Source organism: Cucurbita pepo, chromosome LG17 (genome assembly GCF_002806865.2).
Source record: "Cucurbita pepo subsp. pepo cultivar mu-cu-16 chromosome LG17, ASM280686v2, whole genome shotgun sequence".
In the NCBI taxonomy this organism is placed as follows: Eukaryota; Viridiplantae; Streptophyta; class Magnoliopsida; order Cucurbitales; family Cucurbitaceae; genus Cucurbita; species Cucurbita pepo.
In genome coordinates this window covers 5,119,172-5,137,777 of record NC_036654.1, presented here as the reverse complement: position 1 = coordinate 5,137,777, position 18,606 = coordinate 5,119,172, and the positions used below count along the sequence as shown (strand labels likewise).

Genomic DNA, 18,606 nt, shown 5'->3' with positions numbered 1-18,606 from the left:
AAACCATAGCTCATATCGCATCCTAATCTTAACAAACTTCCACAGTCTTTTCTTTGGCTCAAGATCGTCTAGTTCTAGTCTTACCTCCTTGGAGCTCTAATTCTAGTCTTACCTCCTTGGAGCTCTAATAGTCTTACTTCCTTGGAGCTCTAATCTTAACAAACTTCCACCCTCTTTTCTTTGGCTCTAGATCGTCTAGTTCTAGTCTTACCTCCTTGGAGCTCCTTTGGTTCTTCGTCCTTTTATTTAAACTCGTCAACCTCTGTTTGAATGGTTTTTCTCCCGATTCCAATTCTAACCCTATTTTTATATGAAATAGGATATAATTTTTATATGAAATAGGATCTAATTGAGAAAATAAGATTTGTAGATAATTTACTCGACTTAAAAATATACATCCAATCCAAATATTGATGGTAATAATTTTTTAATTTTTTTAAACATGGTGTAAATGTATTTAAAAAAAAATGTTGAAGAGTTTAAAAATCTTATTTAAAATTTTAAAAATCTAAGAATATTTTTTCAGACAAAATACCACACTTATTTTTATTAATTTAATCTTAAATTTAAAATATTCAAACTTTTGAATCTTTCAAACTTCTAGATAATATCTGTAACTTTTTTTTATTTAAAAAAAAAAAAAAAAAAAAAAAAAAAAAAAAATAACCAGAGAAGACATCCATGGCGCAAGCAAAGATTCCTTTGATTAGCGTTAGAAAGAAGAGAATTAGGTGCCCTTGATTTCCCTCAATTCTCTGCAGCTTCTCTCCACTTCCTTCACCCCTTTCTGCACTCACTTTAAAGAAGAGCATCTTCTTCCAAGCATTGCTAATCTTGAATCTTCAGTGCCCAATCTTTGCTGAAAGTTCATAGTTCATCATCGAATTCTTGATTCCTGTGCATCAATTTACTTCCGTACGCTTCGTCTTTGTGCATGCCCTTACAACTTCTCCAATGCGTTCTTCTGCGATTCCTGCACATTTGTTCACCTTCAACACATCCAAATTTCTAAATGCACAGATTCTCGTCCCCAGATAAATCCGTAGATCTAAGCTTAGCGTTGATAAAATATGTTGCGAGATTTACAATCTTCATTTCTATATCAATTAGAACAGGTCAGATTTGAGCAATTGTGAGGTTTATGAATTTGATAACTCCTTTACAGATTCATCAGTCAATATTTTGATACAACAGCAATGAAATTCCAGAAAACGAGAAGTTATGACAATGAGAAATAATCGATTCCGAAAGATCAAGAAAACTCACAGAATCTAACGAATCGATAAGATTCGAATGAACAGAGGGAATCTCTACCAATATGCAGAAATTGAATTCAAATTAGGGCTCTGGCGTAGTGCCTCAGCGATACCTGATTTGAGTAACGAAATCGAAATCACAAATTGCAATTTCCTTGAGGCATCAAATCCGTATATTCACGGAAGTTCCGGAAAGCTTAAATCGGAGATTGAGAGGGCAGTCCGAAGCTTGGTAGTGACGGAGAAGAACTGCGTGCAGATCGGAGATAAGGATTCAAACATGGTGGCTGTGATGGCGTTGGAGAAGGAAACTGAAGATCAGTTCCTACTTCCTACCATTCTTCCGGCAACGATAAGAAATTCTTTTCCATTTTCGCCTCTTCCTTCAATTCTTCAAAGTGAAAGAACGATTTCGAAGCGAGCGCTTTCTTTTTCGAAATGATTTATTTATATGAAAGCCCAACAGAAAATAGAGATGGTCCATGGAGCCGCTACTATTGGGCTCAATTGGGCCTGTACTAGACGTGCCGGCCCATTTTCTAATATGATATATTTTATCAAATAAATAAATATTAAAAAAAAAAGAAATTAATCATTACTCTTAGATTCAATTATTCAAGTTCATAAATTGTGTAATATGATATATTTATTTATTTTTTCAAAGAGATAAAAGACAAAGGAAAGAATTTAATTGATGTGACAAATAATTATTAGATAAGGGAAATACATAAATATTTTATTAAAAGAAAAAAAGATTGAATTATTGAATTTTCAAAATATTATAAAAATAAATGAAAATTGAAAAAATAATAATAAAATCACATCAACGGTCAATTCTAGGTTGCTTAGAGGGATGAAAATCAACCTAGTTATCCATGCACGGATTCTGCTGTCCCTTTTTATCCCTTTCTTTTCACATTTCCGTTTTTATTTTTTTATTTTTCATTTTTGATTCATATATATAATTAAAAATTAAATTACTGAAACATCTCAGGTTAAACATCTCAGGTTAAAGAAGGGAATGAAGCATTTTCTACTAGACTCATCTTAAAATGACATATAAGTGACCAGCTTGGACTATTACAAATGATATAGGAGCTGAACACTAAGTGATATGTCAGGTGGTGTGCTAGAAAGGACGCTGAGGGTGAGGCGGTGTGGATAGAGAGGGAACTATTGGAATGATGGGTGAAAATGGGAAAGATATGTCAGGTGGTGTGCCAGAAAGGACGCTGAGGGTGAGGCGGTGTGGATAGAGAGGGAACTATTGGAATGATGGGGTGAAAATGGAAAAAGAAAAGAAAAGGACATTAGGGAGCTCCGTACGTGTTCCAAGTTCTTCTCTAACCCCGCTTTTCATGGGAGCCTTTTGGAAAAAAGAAACCCTAATTCTCTCTCTCTTCTGCAAGTGTGGATTAGGGTTTGGCATGCACATCCACGACGGCGATGGCGATGGCGACTAAAACTGTCATCTCAAATGTTATTTCTCATAATCATCACGATATGATCTTTCTGAACTCCCCCCCCCCCTCTTTCACTTTCCCTAAACCCTAATTTTCATTATGCTCAAGATTTCATTTTTATTTTGGGACAAATTTTACTACATTTAAAAGTAATAACATCCTATAACACTTTAAATTAGCTATTGTGACCCTTAACATTAGCCATATTAGCAAATGTAGAACAAAGTTGTGGGTTCGACCGTTTTCAATTCCCCAACTTACATTAATGACTAATGCTAACATGATTCTCCACAATGGTATGATATTGTCTACTTTGAGCACAAACTCTCATGGCTTTGCTTTGAGTTTCCCCAAAATGCCACATACCAACGACTCGTGTTCGTCTAACAATGTATCAGAGCCATGCCCTAAACTTAGTCGTGCCAATAGATTGGTAAATCCTCAAATATCGAATGAAAGAACTCCAAAAGAAAAGGAGCCAAGCCTCCTCGAAGGCAGTAAAGACTAAGACTCCAAAGGAGTCGAGCTTCGATTAAGGAGAGACGCACTTTGTTTGAGGGGAGGTGTTGGATGATGGAAGTCCCACATCGACTAATTTAGGGAATGATAATGGGTTTATAAGTGAGAAATACTATCTCTATTGGTACGAGGTTTTTAGTAAAAATCCAAAGCAAAGTCATGAGAGCTTATGCTGAAGGTGGACAATATTATATTATTAACGAGAGTCGTATTTGTTTAAGATTGTCATCTTTCATAAATTTAATAATTTCACCTCTGACTATAAAATACGAGTACCTCCAACTGTCCCGGTTAATCATTACTCCGATCCCAACGGAATAAGGTCAAAATCTTGGTTTAATCATTATTTCATGCTAATTTATTAGGGTTTAGGGTAAAAAAAAAAAAATTAAAATTAAAACATGATATTGCTAATTAAAAAAAAAGAAACCCAATTTCATTTCTACATTAGAAACCCAACACAAAACAGACAGAATGGAAACAATTTGTACCTTAAATTCCTCAAAACATTCACACAATTCAAAAGTGGAACGAGCTAAATTTTTTTTCGGGTTCCCATTCCAAAGAACAAAATAAGCTTTGAATTATGATGCACTTTGACCACCATTAACAAAGTCAACCCCCAGTTTCAAATCAAGCTCCATTCCACGGCTGAACAAATGCGCCGCCGTCGTAACCACCGCACATTTCCGCCCACTTGGTTTCTTCACCGCCTTCAACTTATTACCATTATTACCATTCCTTTTCCCTTCCACTGATGACGTGGATGATGATGATGTGGACTCAAGCGGTACTACCAACGGCATTTCGAAGTTAGTTCGCGCCTTTGATCCTCTCAACCGCCTCGCCGCCGCGTCGTATGCACGCGCCGCCTCTTCCGCCGTATCGAACGTTCCCAGCCAGTGTCTGCACCGTCCGATTCGGTCTCGTATCTCTGCCGACCACCGTCCCCACGGCCGCTTTCGTACTCCTCTATAACTCTTCTGCCCCGTAACGGCCGGCGTCTTTGACCTGCTGGTTGAGGGAGGAATGTCGCCGAAGAGGACTTTCCGGCCGACGACGGCGGCGATTCCGTCGAGCTGGGAGTCCGGCGGTGGGGATTGGGAGAATTGGGTTTGGAAGAAGGCTCTGTAGAGAGAGTCAATTGGCTGATCGGAAATCATGGCGGAAGAAGACGGTGACGCATGGAGAAGGATCGGTGGGGTTTTTATATTGGAAAGTAAAATAATTTAATGAATTTAAAAATTACTTTAAATTTAAAATATGATTTATATTTATTATCAAAATTTTAAAATTATTTTTTTATTTTTGTCTTAAAATTTAGTTTTCATTTAATTCCTAAAATTTTAGATTTTACACATTACTCAATTTTCATCTTTCATCCTCTATCAAATTTCAATTAATTTATTTAAAATTATTATAATATAATTTTTAAATAATTACTAGAAAACTAATAAAAATGATGGAAATTCCAGGTTAAAAGTGTAAAATCATTAAGCCTATGAAAGTAAAAATATAACATTTATAAAGTAAAATAAATACAAAATATAAATAAAAAAGGTTTTTTTTTTTTTTTTTTTTAAAATAAAATAATTTTATAAAGTCCTATCAATATCGATGAGACCGCAATCTCTCGCATTTATATACTTGCCTTTCGTTTGGCAGGAGGCATATACCCTACAAATGACGCAAATACCCTTTTCATTTGTTGGAAATTACAATGATTTTTTTTTCTAAAATTATTTTTTCAATAATATTCTTGTTGCGAATGTTTGTAACTTGAAAAACGCAGAACAAATATTTAATAAATTGACAGAAATTTAAAAGAGCAATTATACAGCTCAATAAATATTTTGACATTTTTTGGTCAAATCATTAAGTATCATTAATTAACTTATTAACGTCGTGATTTAAAAAAAAATAAAACTTAAAGACTAAATTATAAAGGACAAAATATTAAGGATTATAGATTAAATGTTTTAATTAATATAGCTAAATATTGTTACTATGTAGATATATATATATATTTAGGCTTAAGAATAACTACATATTTTAGTAAAACAAATATATGAGAAGTTAATCAAATATTTGAATTCCATGAGAAGAAAAAAATAACATTGTAACGACGTCGTTTGGGGGAGATCTCGAGGGAAAATCATGGCCGTTGGTTTAAAAAAGATGAAGCAATCGACGTCATGGTGGCGTCAAGAGAAAAGATAGTTTGACTGCTTGGCTTAATTTGTGGTGTATTTAAAGACCTTTTTTTGGTATTAATTATATTGATTGTTTAATTAATTGCAATTTGTGATGAGAAATTATCCAGTACGGCTCAGGCACACCGTAATACCCGTGTAAAAGCATGCCATGTCGATATATATACACAATTTAAAATTAAAATAAATTAGTAAATATGCATTAAACATTGGAAATAAATATTTCAAATTTTCGGAAAGAAAGATGCGACACAGAAATAATTTAATATTTTAATCGAGAGGGGTACTTTCGTCAACAAATGGGAATTTTAAGTGCGACATGACGTTTCAATCCAAAAAAAGGTCTTGTTGTATTGTATTGTATTGGGACCATGACGCTGGAAGGGGAAAAAATGACACATGATACATGAGGTGACGTGGAGTTCAAGCTCAGCAGCAACGTCAGCATCAATTCCACGTCGGACTACTACTATCACCAGACAGTTACAAGCAAATTATTTAAGGAATGAGGCCATGATTTGTTATACATATGGGAACTTATATGTTACAATCATTATAATACTGAATCATGGAAACTAAGCAAGTTTCAATACATCCACGACAGGTCTTGCCTGAACGATATGCTTCTCGCGGCGCCATGGACGCCCCTCTCGGAGATTTGAGGGCAGTCTTCCACGACCAGCGACTCGAGTTTGTATGCATCGACAAGCGGTTTCAACCCATCGTCGGTGATTCCCAAGCATTTGCTTAGTCGTAAGTTTTGCAGCTGAGGGAACTGGCTCACTAGTTGCAGCCCCTCGTCGCTTATTTCTTGGCATCTTACAAGCTCTAGAGTTTCGAGATAGGAGGCCGAGCAGAGCGCTTCCAATCCCATGTCGTTGAAGGAGTAGACGTGATCGAGGGCGAGCTCTTGGATTGGACACTTGTGAACTAGAACAAGGATCCCATTGAGGGAAAATGAAGATAGCGAGGGGAATTCACCATCTGCAAATGAGATTCTAACTGATTCGAGATGGGCGCAGTTATCCGCTAAGGCTTTTAAGCTCTCGTCTGTTAATCTCAGCGTGTTGTGGGCTAACAATGGAAGTGAAAAATCCGATGGAACTCGGAGGGAAATCGAGCGGAGATTATGCGATTCTCGAGCCAAGCTTATTATATCACAATCTCTAACTCCAACACACATATCTAAGTGAACTTTCTGTAAGTTCTTGCACTTTCCCAATACACAGGCAAGTCCTCTCCCTGGACTGATTATGCAGTTCACCAAGCTAAGTTCCAACATATCATCACAAAGGATCCACTGCTTTTGCCATCGGTCCACAGCTAAACGATCGTAAACCTTCATGTATCGGTAGTTAGCATCGACTTCGAACTGTAGCCGCTTCAACTTTCGCCAGCTATGGCCTAGCTTAATCAGATCACCTTCCCCAATTGCTCTACAGTTCCTGATCGAGAGATCTTCAAGTGTTCCGAGTTTTCCGAGGTATTCAAGCCATTCGACACTGCTGACATTCAAACATCGGATAAGATGAAGAACAGTGAGGTTTTTGCATCCAACCGCAATTGAGAATATGCCACATCCCGTGATTCTTGGAGTGAAGTTCAGCTTCAGAGATGAAAGCTTGTAGCAGGACGTTAAATGGCGAAGTCCAACATCGGTGATAAACGTGCAATAGCTTAAGGTTAGATCAGTGAGACATGGACAATGGTTGGAGAGGATGAATAGTCCACGATCATCCAATTGCTTCCCAAGTTTCGACATCCAACCCGAATACGTGATTTCAATTCGTGTTAAATTCGGAAACCTGAGACACAGAGATGTCAAAGCTTCATCTGCAGGGTCTAATCCACAACCAACTCGAAGAAAGTGTCTGTTTTCTTTGTCCAAACCATGAAGACGCTTACACGATAACGCCAAAGAGTTTCGGTCGATGGTTTTCTTAACTCTATTCAATATCTCCCAAATCAATACTTCAGGTAAACTATCCATTACAACAAGGCAGTTCTGCAACACAAGACAACATCCATTAACTAAGATTTGGTAGGAAGGTGAGCCAAACACAGCAAAAAAACAGAACGATAACTCGAAACCGAATGAAATATCCCAAAATCGTCTCGACGGTCGACAGTCGAAACAAAGATCATACCAACACAGTCCAGAATGTCAAAACATGTATGCTTCACATAATCAAACCCAGATATCTTCCAATATGAATATGATAGAAACCAGAAAGTAAACAATTGGCCACTCACAATGGTTCTAACTCATTGATACATAATATGAAGATTTAGAGTTTGAATCAACAAGAAACGCATAACTCCAGATTTAAAGAGGAACTTGAAATAATCATCGAAGCAAAACCACAAATCAATAGAAGTAGAACAAGGGATCATCAAGAACGATCAATATAATAAAAAAAAAATGATGATTAATAATCGAATTAACGAGGGAAATAAGCAAGATGGGATGAATTGAACCCCATCAACAGAGACGATTCAACCCTAATTCATCAACTGCTTTCAAAAGACATGAACAAAATTGAAACCCGAGATCTACGAGAAGAATTCAGAAATTTCACCTGAAAATGGAAAGAGATAACGACTGGAATTCAGATGGATCGAACCAGTTTCCTTCCGATTACGATTTACAGACAAGGGAATATCAAATAGGGTTGATACATAGATATTTATGCGGAAAAGGACATTGAAATCGATTGAAGTTCGCCCCAAAAATATCGCGCTGTTCATAAATGTGTACCTGGTTTATAAATGTCTGAGACCCACCACAGAAAAAGGGGGGAAAGATCGGTTTCGTTGCTTCGCGACGAGATCGGAGCTCCAGCGTTCCTAAAGGATTTAGAATTGGGAATTTTGAGTGTCGCTTGTTCTTCGCATTTTGATCGGTGATTAACAACTTCCATGTTATCACTCAACATAATTTTCTCTATTTCTTACATTATACTCGAAATTTATTAATTTACTCCATCCTTATTTAGTAGAAATATTTGGTCTCATATTTGCAGTTTAATCTCTACATTAAAATTTTCATCAAAATTAAATTGATAGGATATATCATTTAATTAATTAATACCATATTATTAATTTGATAAAAGTATGATGGTTTTGTATTCAGTAGAGGTGTTCATATAACTTAATAGCCCGATCAAACCTAGATTATCTAACAAAAACCATAAGGTTAGATTGGGTTAGCTTTTTTTTTTTTTCTTCTTCTTCGTAATACCCGGAAAGACCAATCAATGGTTGACTCTGAAATGATACGTTGAAAGTCTTGTAAAGGAAGAAAAAGCGTTGCTATTCTCTAGAAAGAACCTTCCTTCTATTCCTTACGTCAAGGCTCTTCCTAGTTCGTGCTAGTTTAGCATGTATCTACCCTGAAGGAATATTGAATTTCATTGTCTTTCCGGGCCATGAAAGAATACCCCAATATGCCTAAAAGATATGAAGTCAAATAATCAAGGTAGGGATTGTTGGCTTGGAACTCGAGCAATCTCCTCTCATACACTGAGAAGCTAGCTTCTCCACCGGAAGGAACTTTTGGCAGTGAGTCGAAAGTCTTAGGGAGAAGTTCTCTCCTATTTAGGACTATTTTCACTTCTTTGAGTACCAACAAAACTGTGCTAAGATAGCACTCACGGTTAGAAAAGAAAATGAAATTGATAACTACACAAAAATATTTGCCGTCATTTGTGTTAGAGCGGTTAAATTTTGGGCTGTGTTAATTTCCTGACACTGTTTATTGTAGAGAAGTTTCTTTTTGTCATTTTTTTTTTTATCAATGTTGGTCCAGTCGAGATTCGTCCATGTCCAATCTCAATGGACAAACCTTCTATTCGATCCGCCCCTAGCTCTATAATCCAATTGTCTTCCCTAGTCTCATCAAGCCCTCCTCTCGAGAGCCTAGCCCTCTTTCTCAACTCGAGTCTGAAGTTCAGCTTACTCGATTTCCATTCTTGAAGAATCCACTCACAAATCTCTTCTTTTGTACACTAGGTGAGAGGTAGTTGCACAACAATTTGCTCATTTGTTGAATGGGATTGAAACCGTCTTTTCCGTGCGGTTTGAAACTTGCAATTTTGAATTGAAGAGTTTAATTGGAGTTTAATTTGCTCACAAGAGTTGATATTCTAACCACAATGTGTTAAAATTCACCTAACAGATCATCTAAAATAAGACTCAAACAGAAATAAATGCATCTGAACCAGGCAGCAGTGCAACACAAAGATTTAAATACATAATTATAGCAGTAGCGATCACGAACATCATCTTAGAAATTTCTTTTTGTAAATATTTTTTTATAAGATTGTGGAAACCTTTTACTAGTAGACGAACTTTGAGGGGAAGCCCGAAAAGAAAAGGCTAAAGAGGAAAATATTTGTTAGCGGTGGGCTTGGATGGGTACAAATGGTATCATGGCTACACATCAGACGATGTACCAGTGAGGAGATTGATCCCTGAATGAGGTAGACATGAGGCGGTGTGCCAGCAAGAACGCTGGACCCCGAAGGAGAGCGGATTGGGGGGTCCCACATCAATTGGAGAAGGGAACGAGTGTCAGCAAGGATGCTGGCCCCGAAGGGGGGTGAGTTGTGAGATCCCACATCGGTTGGGGAGGAGAACGAAACATTTTTTATAAGGGTGTGGAGACCTCTNGGAAACCTCTCCCAGACGCGTTTAACTTTGAGGGGAAGCTCGAAAGGGAAAACACAAAGAGAACAATTTCTCATACTAGATTACAAAAGAATCAAATGGGATATGACTAAATCTGGCATGACTAAATCCAATCTAATATAGCTCGGTAAACAAATATTTTCCTTGGAACGCTATTATATGGGGTTACAGAATCAAATCAGAGTAAAAATATTAGACAGTTTACACCAAGATATAGCTTGGTAAACAACATTGTCGAAAAGTTTTGTGTAGGTCTGTGTCGTTTCTGCAAATATTCTCTAATTGCTTTCTTTCCACAGATTCTAAAAGAAAGTCATGATGAGGTTTTTCCATTATAGGGCTTTTGCGTTCTTGAAAGGGTGGTACGTTAAGGTCATATCCAAAAAAATCTTTTACCTCCTTAGGAAATGTGAGATGCCATCCGAATATATTGAGAATCATTGTCCAGAAATTTTGAGTGTATTTGCATTCCATAAACAAGTGACTTTGTGATTATTGCTTCTACTTTTTCTCTCATGTCCATCATCAAGGATTTTGTAGAAAAGTCCCCGTTTGCGTTGGGGAGCCAAGTCAGTGAATCTTCTTTGTTTGACAATACCATAGGGGCAACGTCAAGACTTAATTCGGCCCACTCTGTTGCTTCATTATCCTTTAAATTCCTCCCAAGCTTCAAGTCCCAAAATTTGTTGACAACATTCCACGTTTTTTTAATCGTGGTTTTTTTTGTTGTGAGAAAGCCTGTACAAAAGTGGATACTTCAAAGCTTGGTCCAAAATGGTGTACTTCCCCCATTTCCCACCTTATGGCGAGTTCTGTGGGTGATGAGATTTTGATGTTTCTTTATGTACTTTCAAGGCCCTTTTTGTAGAAGATGGAGGGAGGTGATTTTTGTTTGACGCAGGAGTATATTTAGCCTTTATAAGATTTCGCCATAAGGCTTTTCTTCGTGATGATATCTCCATATCCATTTGGGGAGGAGAGCTATGTTCTTCTTCCTTATCGAGAGAAGACCGAGACCTCCCTTTTCTGTTGGGAGGTTTATAATATTCCAACGAACAAGGTGTGCAACTATCTTTCCACAAGTAATTTCTGAAAAGCCTTCCTATATTTGCGGCCACTTTTTGTGGCATTTCAAATAGAGACATATAGTAGTTAGGGAGGTTGGATAATGTGACTTGTATTAGGGTAAGTCTTCCGCCTTTTGAAGTATAACGTGATGACCATGTTGCCAACCTTCTTTCTATTTTCTCAATAATAATCTTCCAGAAGAAAAAGGATTTGTGATTTCCTTTTAGAGGCAGTCCTGGGTACATATTCGGCCATTCTCCCTTTTTACAACCATATTTGCAAGCAAATTCTTCAATGATCTCTGTGCTAATATTGATGCCCATGATCTCTGTTTTTTGGATATTGATATTTTGTCCAGAGAATCCTTCGAAGGTTTTTATCATCTCAATCATGTTTTTTATGGAAGAGGCATTCACCAAATCGGAGAAGAGGATTGTGTCATCTGCGAACTGAAGGTGGTTTATGCTCAAGCCTTCATTACCAATCTGAAAACCTTTGATCTGCCCTTCGTATTCTGCCTTTGTCGGTAGGTGACTGAGACAGTCCATTACCATGATGAAGAGAAAAGGGGATAGTGGGTCTCCTTGTCTCAGGCTCCGTGTAGCATAAATTTTCCCTCTCGGTCTTCCATTGATGATGATGGAGAAATTTGTGGATGAGATACATCCTTTAATCCACCTTCGCCATTTTGGGCCAAAGCCTTTTGCCACAAGAATGTTTTTGAGGAAAGTCCAATCAACCTTGTCGAAGGCCTTTTCCATGTCAAGTTTAATGACTACGCCTTTTTGTTTTTTTCTTTCCCATTCATCAATGAGTTCGTTGGCCATGAGGGATGCATCAAGAATTTGTCGCCCCTCAACAAAAGCTGTTTGTTGTCCAATTATTGTGAAGGGGAGAACCTTTTTAAGGCGTTCTGATAATACCCTTGCTATGATTTTATTTAGACCGGTCGTGAGGCTTATGGGACGAAAGTCTGCAACAGTGCGAGCATCCAATTTCTTTGAGATCAAACATGTGTATGTTTCATTCAGGTTGCCATTAATAACTCCGTTTCGAAAAAAAATCATGGAATACTCTCATGATATCAACTCTCATGAAGTTCCAACATTTCTGAAAGAATTCTGAGGTAAAACCATCCGGTCCTGGAGTTTTGTCAGAGCCCAGTTCTGAATCGCCTTCCCCACCTCTTCTTCAGTGAAAGCGACCTAGAGGGAGGCAGCTTGCTGTTGATCAATAGGACTCCAGTCAAGATCGTGAGGAAATTCGCTGAGGGCATTGTCCTTTGTGTATAAGGACGTGTAAAAGGACACAAATTCTGATACAATTTCGTCTTCATTTACTAAACTTATGCCTTGTGTGGATAGAATTTCCATGATGGTACTCTTTCGTTTCTTTGTAGCCATGATACGATGGAAAATTTTGGAGTTTATGTCATCTTCCTCTAACCATCGTTTTTTGCATTTCTGTCTCCAAGATTGCTCTTCATTTACTGCCAACGAAATAAGTTCTGCTTTCATGAGCTTTTTCTGTGTGTGTTGAACTAGTGTGATGGAGCCAGTTTCCTCCATCTGATCAAGGAGGGCAATTTCGGTTAGCAATTGGTTCCTTTTTGTCGAAATACAACCAAAAACCTCCTTATTCCATTTCTTTACGACTCCTTTTAGTCTCTTAAGTTTGTTGATGAAACCGTGCCCTGGCCATCCACGGAGGGGCGTATTCTTCCACCAGTATTCGACCATTGGCAAAAATTCTTTTCTGAGTATTTTTCAAGAGTTATGTCTACTGCTAATGACATGAGGAATTGCGGAGAAGATATGCCGGATGTTAAAATTGTTGAGAAAATACTTCGAAGTCTCACCGATAAATTCAACATCGTAGTATGCTCAATTGAAGAATCCAAGGATATTGACCAATTAACAGTCGATGAATTACAGGCATCTTTGCTTGTACATGAACAAAAGGTGATTGATAAGAGGAGTGAAGAGCAGGTTTTGCAGGTGGAGAATGTACCAAAGGTATGGACAAGGAAGAGACAGAGGGTTATTTCAGAGAGGAAGAGGTTACTCTAGAGGACGGGGAAGAGGTAGATCTTTTGTGAATCGGTCGGCCATCAACTGTTTTCGATGTGGAATGCAGGGACATTACCAATTTGAATGTCCAGGCTTAGAAAAAGAAGCTGTCATTTATGCTGAATTTGACAATGAGGAAGAACTGCTATTGATGGCGTACACAAAGAAAAGTAAAGTTGAAAGAGAAAGCATTTGGTTTCTCGATTCCGAGTGCTCAAATCTCATGACAGGGGACAAAACATGGTTCGTTGAGCTTGACGAAAGTTTCAAACACACGGTCAGGTTGGGAAATAGCTCAAAATTGGCAGTTGAAGGAAGAGGCAGTGTCAGATTCGAAGTTGAAGATATCACACGAACCGTGACAAATGTCTACTATGTCCCCAATCTCACCAACAATTTGCTAAGCATAGAGCAACTATAGGAGGAGAAGCACTTGGTGATCTTAATCAAAGAAGAAACCGGTAGAATCTATCATCAACAAAGGGACCTAATAATGAACACACAAATGACGGTGAATCGCATGTTCTCCGTTCATGCAAAGATGAAGCCATTGGTTGACAAATGTTTGAAAACAGAAGATGAAGACTTGGAGGTCCAGAATGTGGCGACGAAGGTAGCAAAAGCAGAGGAGATAAAAGAGAAGGAGGTCACCTATGACAGCGAAAAGGAGTTAGAAGAAGATGCATCTAGGAGGATGGAAGAATTAATTCAGAAGAATGTTTAAGAAAGGCTAAACTCTGAAGAGACTAAATTAGAAATACAATAGCGAATGAAGGTTGCAAGAAGTTGTTTGATGATGTTGATGTGCAGCTTGAGAAAGAGAAAGAACCCGCTCTTACTAACAAGACAAAAACCAAAAACAGAAACTCAGCAAGAAAATTGAACCGAATGGATAGAGACAGTAAGTTCTTCGATCCTTACAAGGTTGTCAGAGACAAGTTCTTGCCAAGATCCAAAGGAAACAACCCCGACAANAAAGAAGAACAATATCGTGAGCTCGAGTTGATTTAGAGACAAAAAGAGGAGGTAGCTCGAAGAACTAAGCTAGATGATAAGAGTTTGAGTTATGTTTTGGAGTTAGTGAAGAGTCAAAAGCTTACCGACTATATGATATAGAAGCGACAGATGAAAATACTGCAGAGGAAAATATTTAATATTTCCTCTGCCTCTTTAGCTGAAGCAAACTCTCCTAGCTCGAATAAGGCGAGGAATAAGAGACCACCAGTCTGGATGAGAGACTATGCAATAGAGAAGATTTTTGTGAGGAAGATGATGAATCAGTCTGGATGAAAGATTATGCAGTAGGAGAAGTTTTTTTTGTAAAGAAGATGATGAAGCTCCCCCGACCATGTTTACCACTAAACTTTGTCAACTTTGAAGACACATGGATTTAAAGACAGAGTGAAAAATGGAGGCAAGCCATGGATCTAGAGCAATAAACACAAATGGCACATGGAATTGATGAAGTTACCTCAGTAGAAGTAGTTAGCTTATGGAAGTTTGTGATATAAACTGATTAGTATTCGTGTTCGAGTAATTGTTAGGATTAGATTTGATTCAATTATTTGAATTAGATTTGATTTAGTCATACCAGATTTAGTCATCTCTTATTTAATTGTGTAATGCCTTGTCCAATTTTGGTATTTTAAAGAATTGGTATTTTAATTAAAAAAATTAGTAAATAGTTCATTGTAAAATTTTATTAAAAATTTTGGTATTTTAATCCTTTTTAAAATCAAATTAAAAAAAAAAAAAACTCTCATTGTATATTTTTCTTATTTTAAAATTATTATTATTATTATTTAATCAAATTTTTATTAAAAAAAATTGCCTTCAAATGAATATTCTGTACTTTAAAATTTTTTTATAGTCGGAGTGTTACGGTACCATCAAAATTAAATATTGATTATTATTATTATTATTATATAAGAGCTTAGTTTTGTTTGTAATTTAGAGATTATATTATTATAAATTTGTAAATGAAAAAAATAAACTAAATTGTTACCAAAAAAATATTTAAATATAATTTTAGGGAAAAAAATATTTTAGATTTTTTTTTAGATTAAATATTTTAAAAGCGCATGAATATAATACTTTGACAATATTACATAATATATAGGACAAATATAAAGATAAAAGTAACATTTAAAATGTGAAATTTATTAGACACACGTTAATTACACATTTATTTACGGATAATTTCTTTAATTAATAAGATTCGAACGGTAAAAAAAGGTCTTAGTTAATTCCATCCCATTCATTGAATGGGGAAGAATATTATTCAATGTTATCTATGTTGATACTTTTAATTTTTAAAAAATATTTAATGGTAATAATGATTTTATTTTATTTTTAACTTTTTTTACCGGATTAAAAAAAGGTATTAATGAATAATTTAAAAATAAAATATTACTTTGGAAATTGGAGGGAATATTATTAAAACTTTAAAGATATTTTTAGAGAAAATTAAAAAAAAAAAAAAATTCGTTTTTTTTATCGAGGATAAATTAATAAAAATTAACTTTGTATTTTGTCTAATTGTATTTTTATCATTTTTTTATGAAAATAATGAGTACTTTATTTAATACTCCTTAAATTTTGAACTAATGTTTTTATCTATAAACTAAAGATTAAAAAAAAAAATCAAAATTTTTTTATTAGAGGTGTTTATAAAATTTTCTTAGAAAACTTAATTTATTTTTTAAACCCTCTTAAAAAAAATTTAAAGATACTTTTTCTAACCTATTTTCTTTGAATATTAATGAAAATTTTGAAAATTGAAGAGTATTTTAATGTTTGCATTAATCTAGTTCCTTATTTATCTAGGTGCACTGCATTTTCAAAAATCTTCCCGTCAAATCAGCTTCTATTTCACTCGGTATTGAACCGATCAATATACCAATAACCAAATTTTCAGTCAATTATGGATTACATGATATCAACTAGAGTGCATTAACAAATCTGCTACATTACACGTTCTGTCTTATGTCAATTATGATCTTATCTAACTTTGTTAACTTCGGTATCTCACGGACCTTTCATAATACCTGGAGGTGTTCTTACGCGACGTTATCGGCACTTCTACTGCTTCTGAGGCTCGTCCGATATAGACTAATATCGGCACTTCTACTGCTTCTGAGGCTCTCGATTCTCACTGCAATGACTGGAGGTGTTCTTACGCGACGTTATGAGTTTTGTTTTAGCGCTATGCGTCGGCGCATTTGGTTTAGTGAAGCGATTGCTGCTTACGAGAGATTGCGGGAGTTCAAATCGAGGGATCAGTCTGTTGAACACTGTCATAAGCCCTATTCTATAGGATCAAGACCTATTCTCAAGGTCTTTTTTTGGCTTGTTAGTTTATCTTTAGGTTTAGCAGAACACTATATAATGTCATTCTTTCTGCTGTTGAAATCATCAAGTTTTGAGTGTCATATTGTATGTCTTGAGTAACTTTGGTGTTGTGAGTACATTTGTTCCGCTTTCGTCGCACAACAAGTGGTATCAGAGCCTTATTGTGGTATTTGGGGGTATTGTGAAAGTTTGGGCCTCATCGACCATTAGACGTGCTCACAATCGTGTTTATTCTCTTGAAAATCAGTTTTCAAGAATTGTGTTTTTGAGTTGCATCCAGATTAATTATTGCAAATGGCCGAACCATCACGACGTGGATCGAGAGTGTGGAGTTCCAATCTCGAAGTAGAAAAATTTGATGGAACCAATAATTTTGGTGTTTGGCGAGGCGAAGTTAGCGATTTGCTGGTCATGCAAGACCTCGATGTTTCTCTCCAAGAGGAGATGCCTGAAGACATGACAGAAGCAGAATGGACAAAATTAAATCGGCAAGCCTGTGGAATTATTCGATCCTGTCTTGGCAAGGATCAGAAATATCCATTTATGAAGGTTACCATGGCGAAAGAATTATGGGACAAGCTTGAAGCGAAATATATGAAGAAGAGTGTGGAAAATAAACTCTATTTGAAGAAGAAACTCTTCCGTTTTGACTACAAGGAAGGTATCTCAATGGCTGAGCATTTGGATGATTTTAACAAAATCATCACTGATTTGCTCAATCTTGATGTTAAGATTGATGACGAGGACAAGGCGTTGTTGTTATTAAACTCTTTGCCGGAATCCTACGAGTTTTTAGTAACAACCCTACTACATGGAATCACTAATATTGATTTTGAAGATGTTTCAAATGCCTTAATAAACAATGAGATGCGAAAGAAGGAAAAGGAGACGTATCAAAGCTCTAGCTATGGGCCCTACTACATTGGTTAAGGTTGTTGGAGTTGTTCGTTGGCCCGTCCATTCCAAGTAGGGAGTTGGGCTATGGGCTTTGGGCGAAGGCCTAGTGTCCATGGCCCTTAGAGTTGAAGGAAACCGCGTGAGGCTGGTTTCACAGAGCAGCGTAATCTTCCGCTCTTGTCGGTGGAAGGATAGCGGGTCGATTCTCCTAGGCCCAATATAAACCTCTTGGTAGTCCTCAACCTGACATCCACTTTTTTTTTTTTTTTTTTACATATATTTTTGGTGGCTCGGACTATGGACATCGGTTCTGAATCAATATATTTTTTTTTTAACTGTAAATATGATAGATTTATCCTTTACAACAATCCCACATTGATAGATTTAATATTGCATGTAGTCTTCATAAAGTAGTCATTGTCTTATGGAAATCGCCGAGCTTGGTAATGTGAGCTTGTAACCCATATGGGGGCAACAAAGTGGTGGGAGGTTGGCTCAGCCCATTGGTTAAGGTTGTTGGAGTTGTTCGTTGGCCCGTCCATTCCAAGTAGGGAGTTGGGCTATGGGCTTTGGGCGAAGGCCTAGTGTCCATGGCCCTTAGAGTTGAAGGAAACCGCGTGAGGCTGGTTTCACAGAGCAGCGTAACCTTCCGCTCTTGTCGATGGAAGGATACCGGGTCGATTCTCATAGGCCCAATATAAACCTCTTGGTAGTCCTCAACCTGACATCAACTTTTCTTTTTTTTTTTTTACATATATTTTTGGTGGCTCGGACTATGGACATCGAGCTAGCCACTTGTTCTGAATGAATGTATTATTTTAAATATGATAGATTTCTCCTTTACAACAATCCCACATTGATAGATTTAAAATTGCATGTAGTCATCATAAAGTAGTCATTGTCTTATGGAAATCGCTGAGCTTGGTAATGTGAGCTTGTAACCCATATGGGGGCAACAAAGTGGTTGGAGGTTGGCTCAGCCCATTGGTTAGGGTTGTTGGAGTTGTTCTTTGGCCTGTCCATTCCAAGTAGGGAGTTGGGCTATGGGCTTTGGGCGAAGGCCTAGTGTCCATGGCCCTTA

General features: G+C 36.8%; 3 protein-coding genes across 4 annotated transcripts; 1 reads left to right on the top strand and 2 right to left on the bottom strand.

Moving 5' to 3' along the window:
• Nucleotides 1-3,822: 3,822 nt before the first annotated feature.
• On the bottom strand, nt 3,823-4,401 carry LOC111778787 (ethylene-responsive transcription factor ERF084). Its single transcript, XM_023658762.1, has one exon. It carries the CDS (start codon nt 4,399-4,401, stop codon nt 3,823-3,825), a length of 579 nt encoding a protein of 192 aa, XP_023514530.1.
• A 1,375-nt stretch (nt 4,402-5,776) lies between these two features.
• On the bottom strand, nt 5,777-8,399 carry LOC111779215 (F-box/LRR-repeat protein 14). Of its 2 annotated transcripts, none has more exons than XM_023659311.1 (2): nt 8,031-8,399; nt 5,777-7,456 (listed from the first exon to the last, which is right to left on the bottom strand). In XM_023659311.1, exon 2 carries the CDS (start codon nt 7,439-7,441, stop codon nt 6,038-6,040), a length of 1,404 nt encoding a protein of 467 aa, XP_023515079.1. In that variant the 5' UTR covers nt 7,442-7,456; nt 8,031-8,399; the 3' UTR covers nt 5,777-6,037. The 2 variants fall into 2 exon arrangements, with proteins under 2 accessions (XP_023515079.1, XP_023515080.1); XM_023659312.1 differs by having other exon boundaries at nt 8,210-8,399.
• Nucleotides 8,400-12,983: 4,584 nt separating this feature from the next.
• Nucleotides 12,984-13,698, top strand: LOC111778786. The gene is made up of 2 exons (XM_023658761.1): nt 12,984-13,223; nt 13,345-13,698. The coding sequence occupies exons 1-2, from the start codon at nt 12,984-12,986 to the stop codon at nt 13,696-13,698; spliced, it is 594 nt and encodes a 197-aa protein (XP_023514529.1).
• Nucleotides 13,699-18,606: the final 4,908 nt, after the last annotated feature.

Bases quoted from the DNA above. Each gene is read 5' to 3' on its own strand.
- LOC111779215 (XM_023659311.1), bottom strand. From the start codon at position 7,441: ATGGATAGTTTACCTGAAGTATTGATTTGGGAGATATTGAATAGAGTT.
- LOC111778787 (XM_023658762.1), bottom strand. From the start codon at position 4,401: ATGATTTCCGATCAGCCAATTGACTCTCTCTACAGAGCCTTCTTCCAA.
- LOC111778786 (XM_023658761.1), top strand. From the start codon at position 12,984: ATGTCTACTGCTAATGACATGAGGAATTGCGGAGAAGATATGCCGGAT. The intron at 13,224-13,344 runs GTATGGACAAGG...TGTGGAATGCAG, and splicing joins AGGTGGAGAATGTACCAAAG to GGACATTACCAATTTGAATG.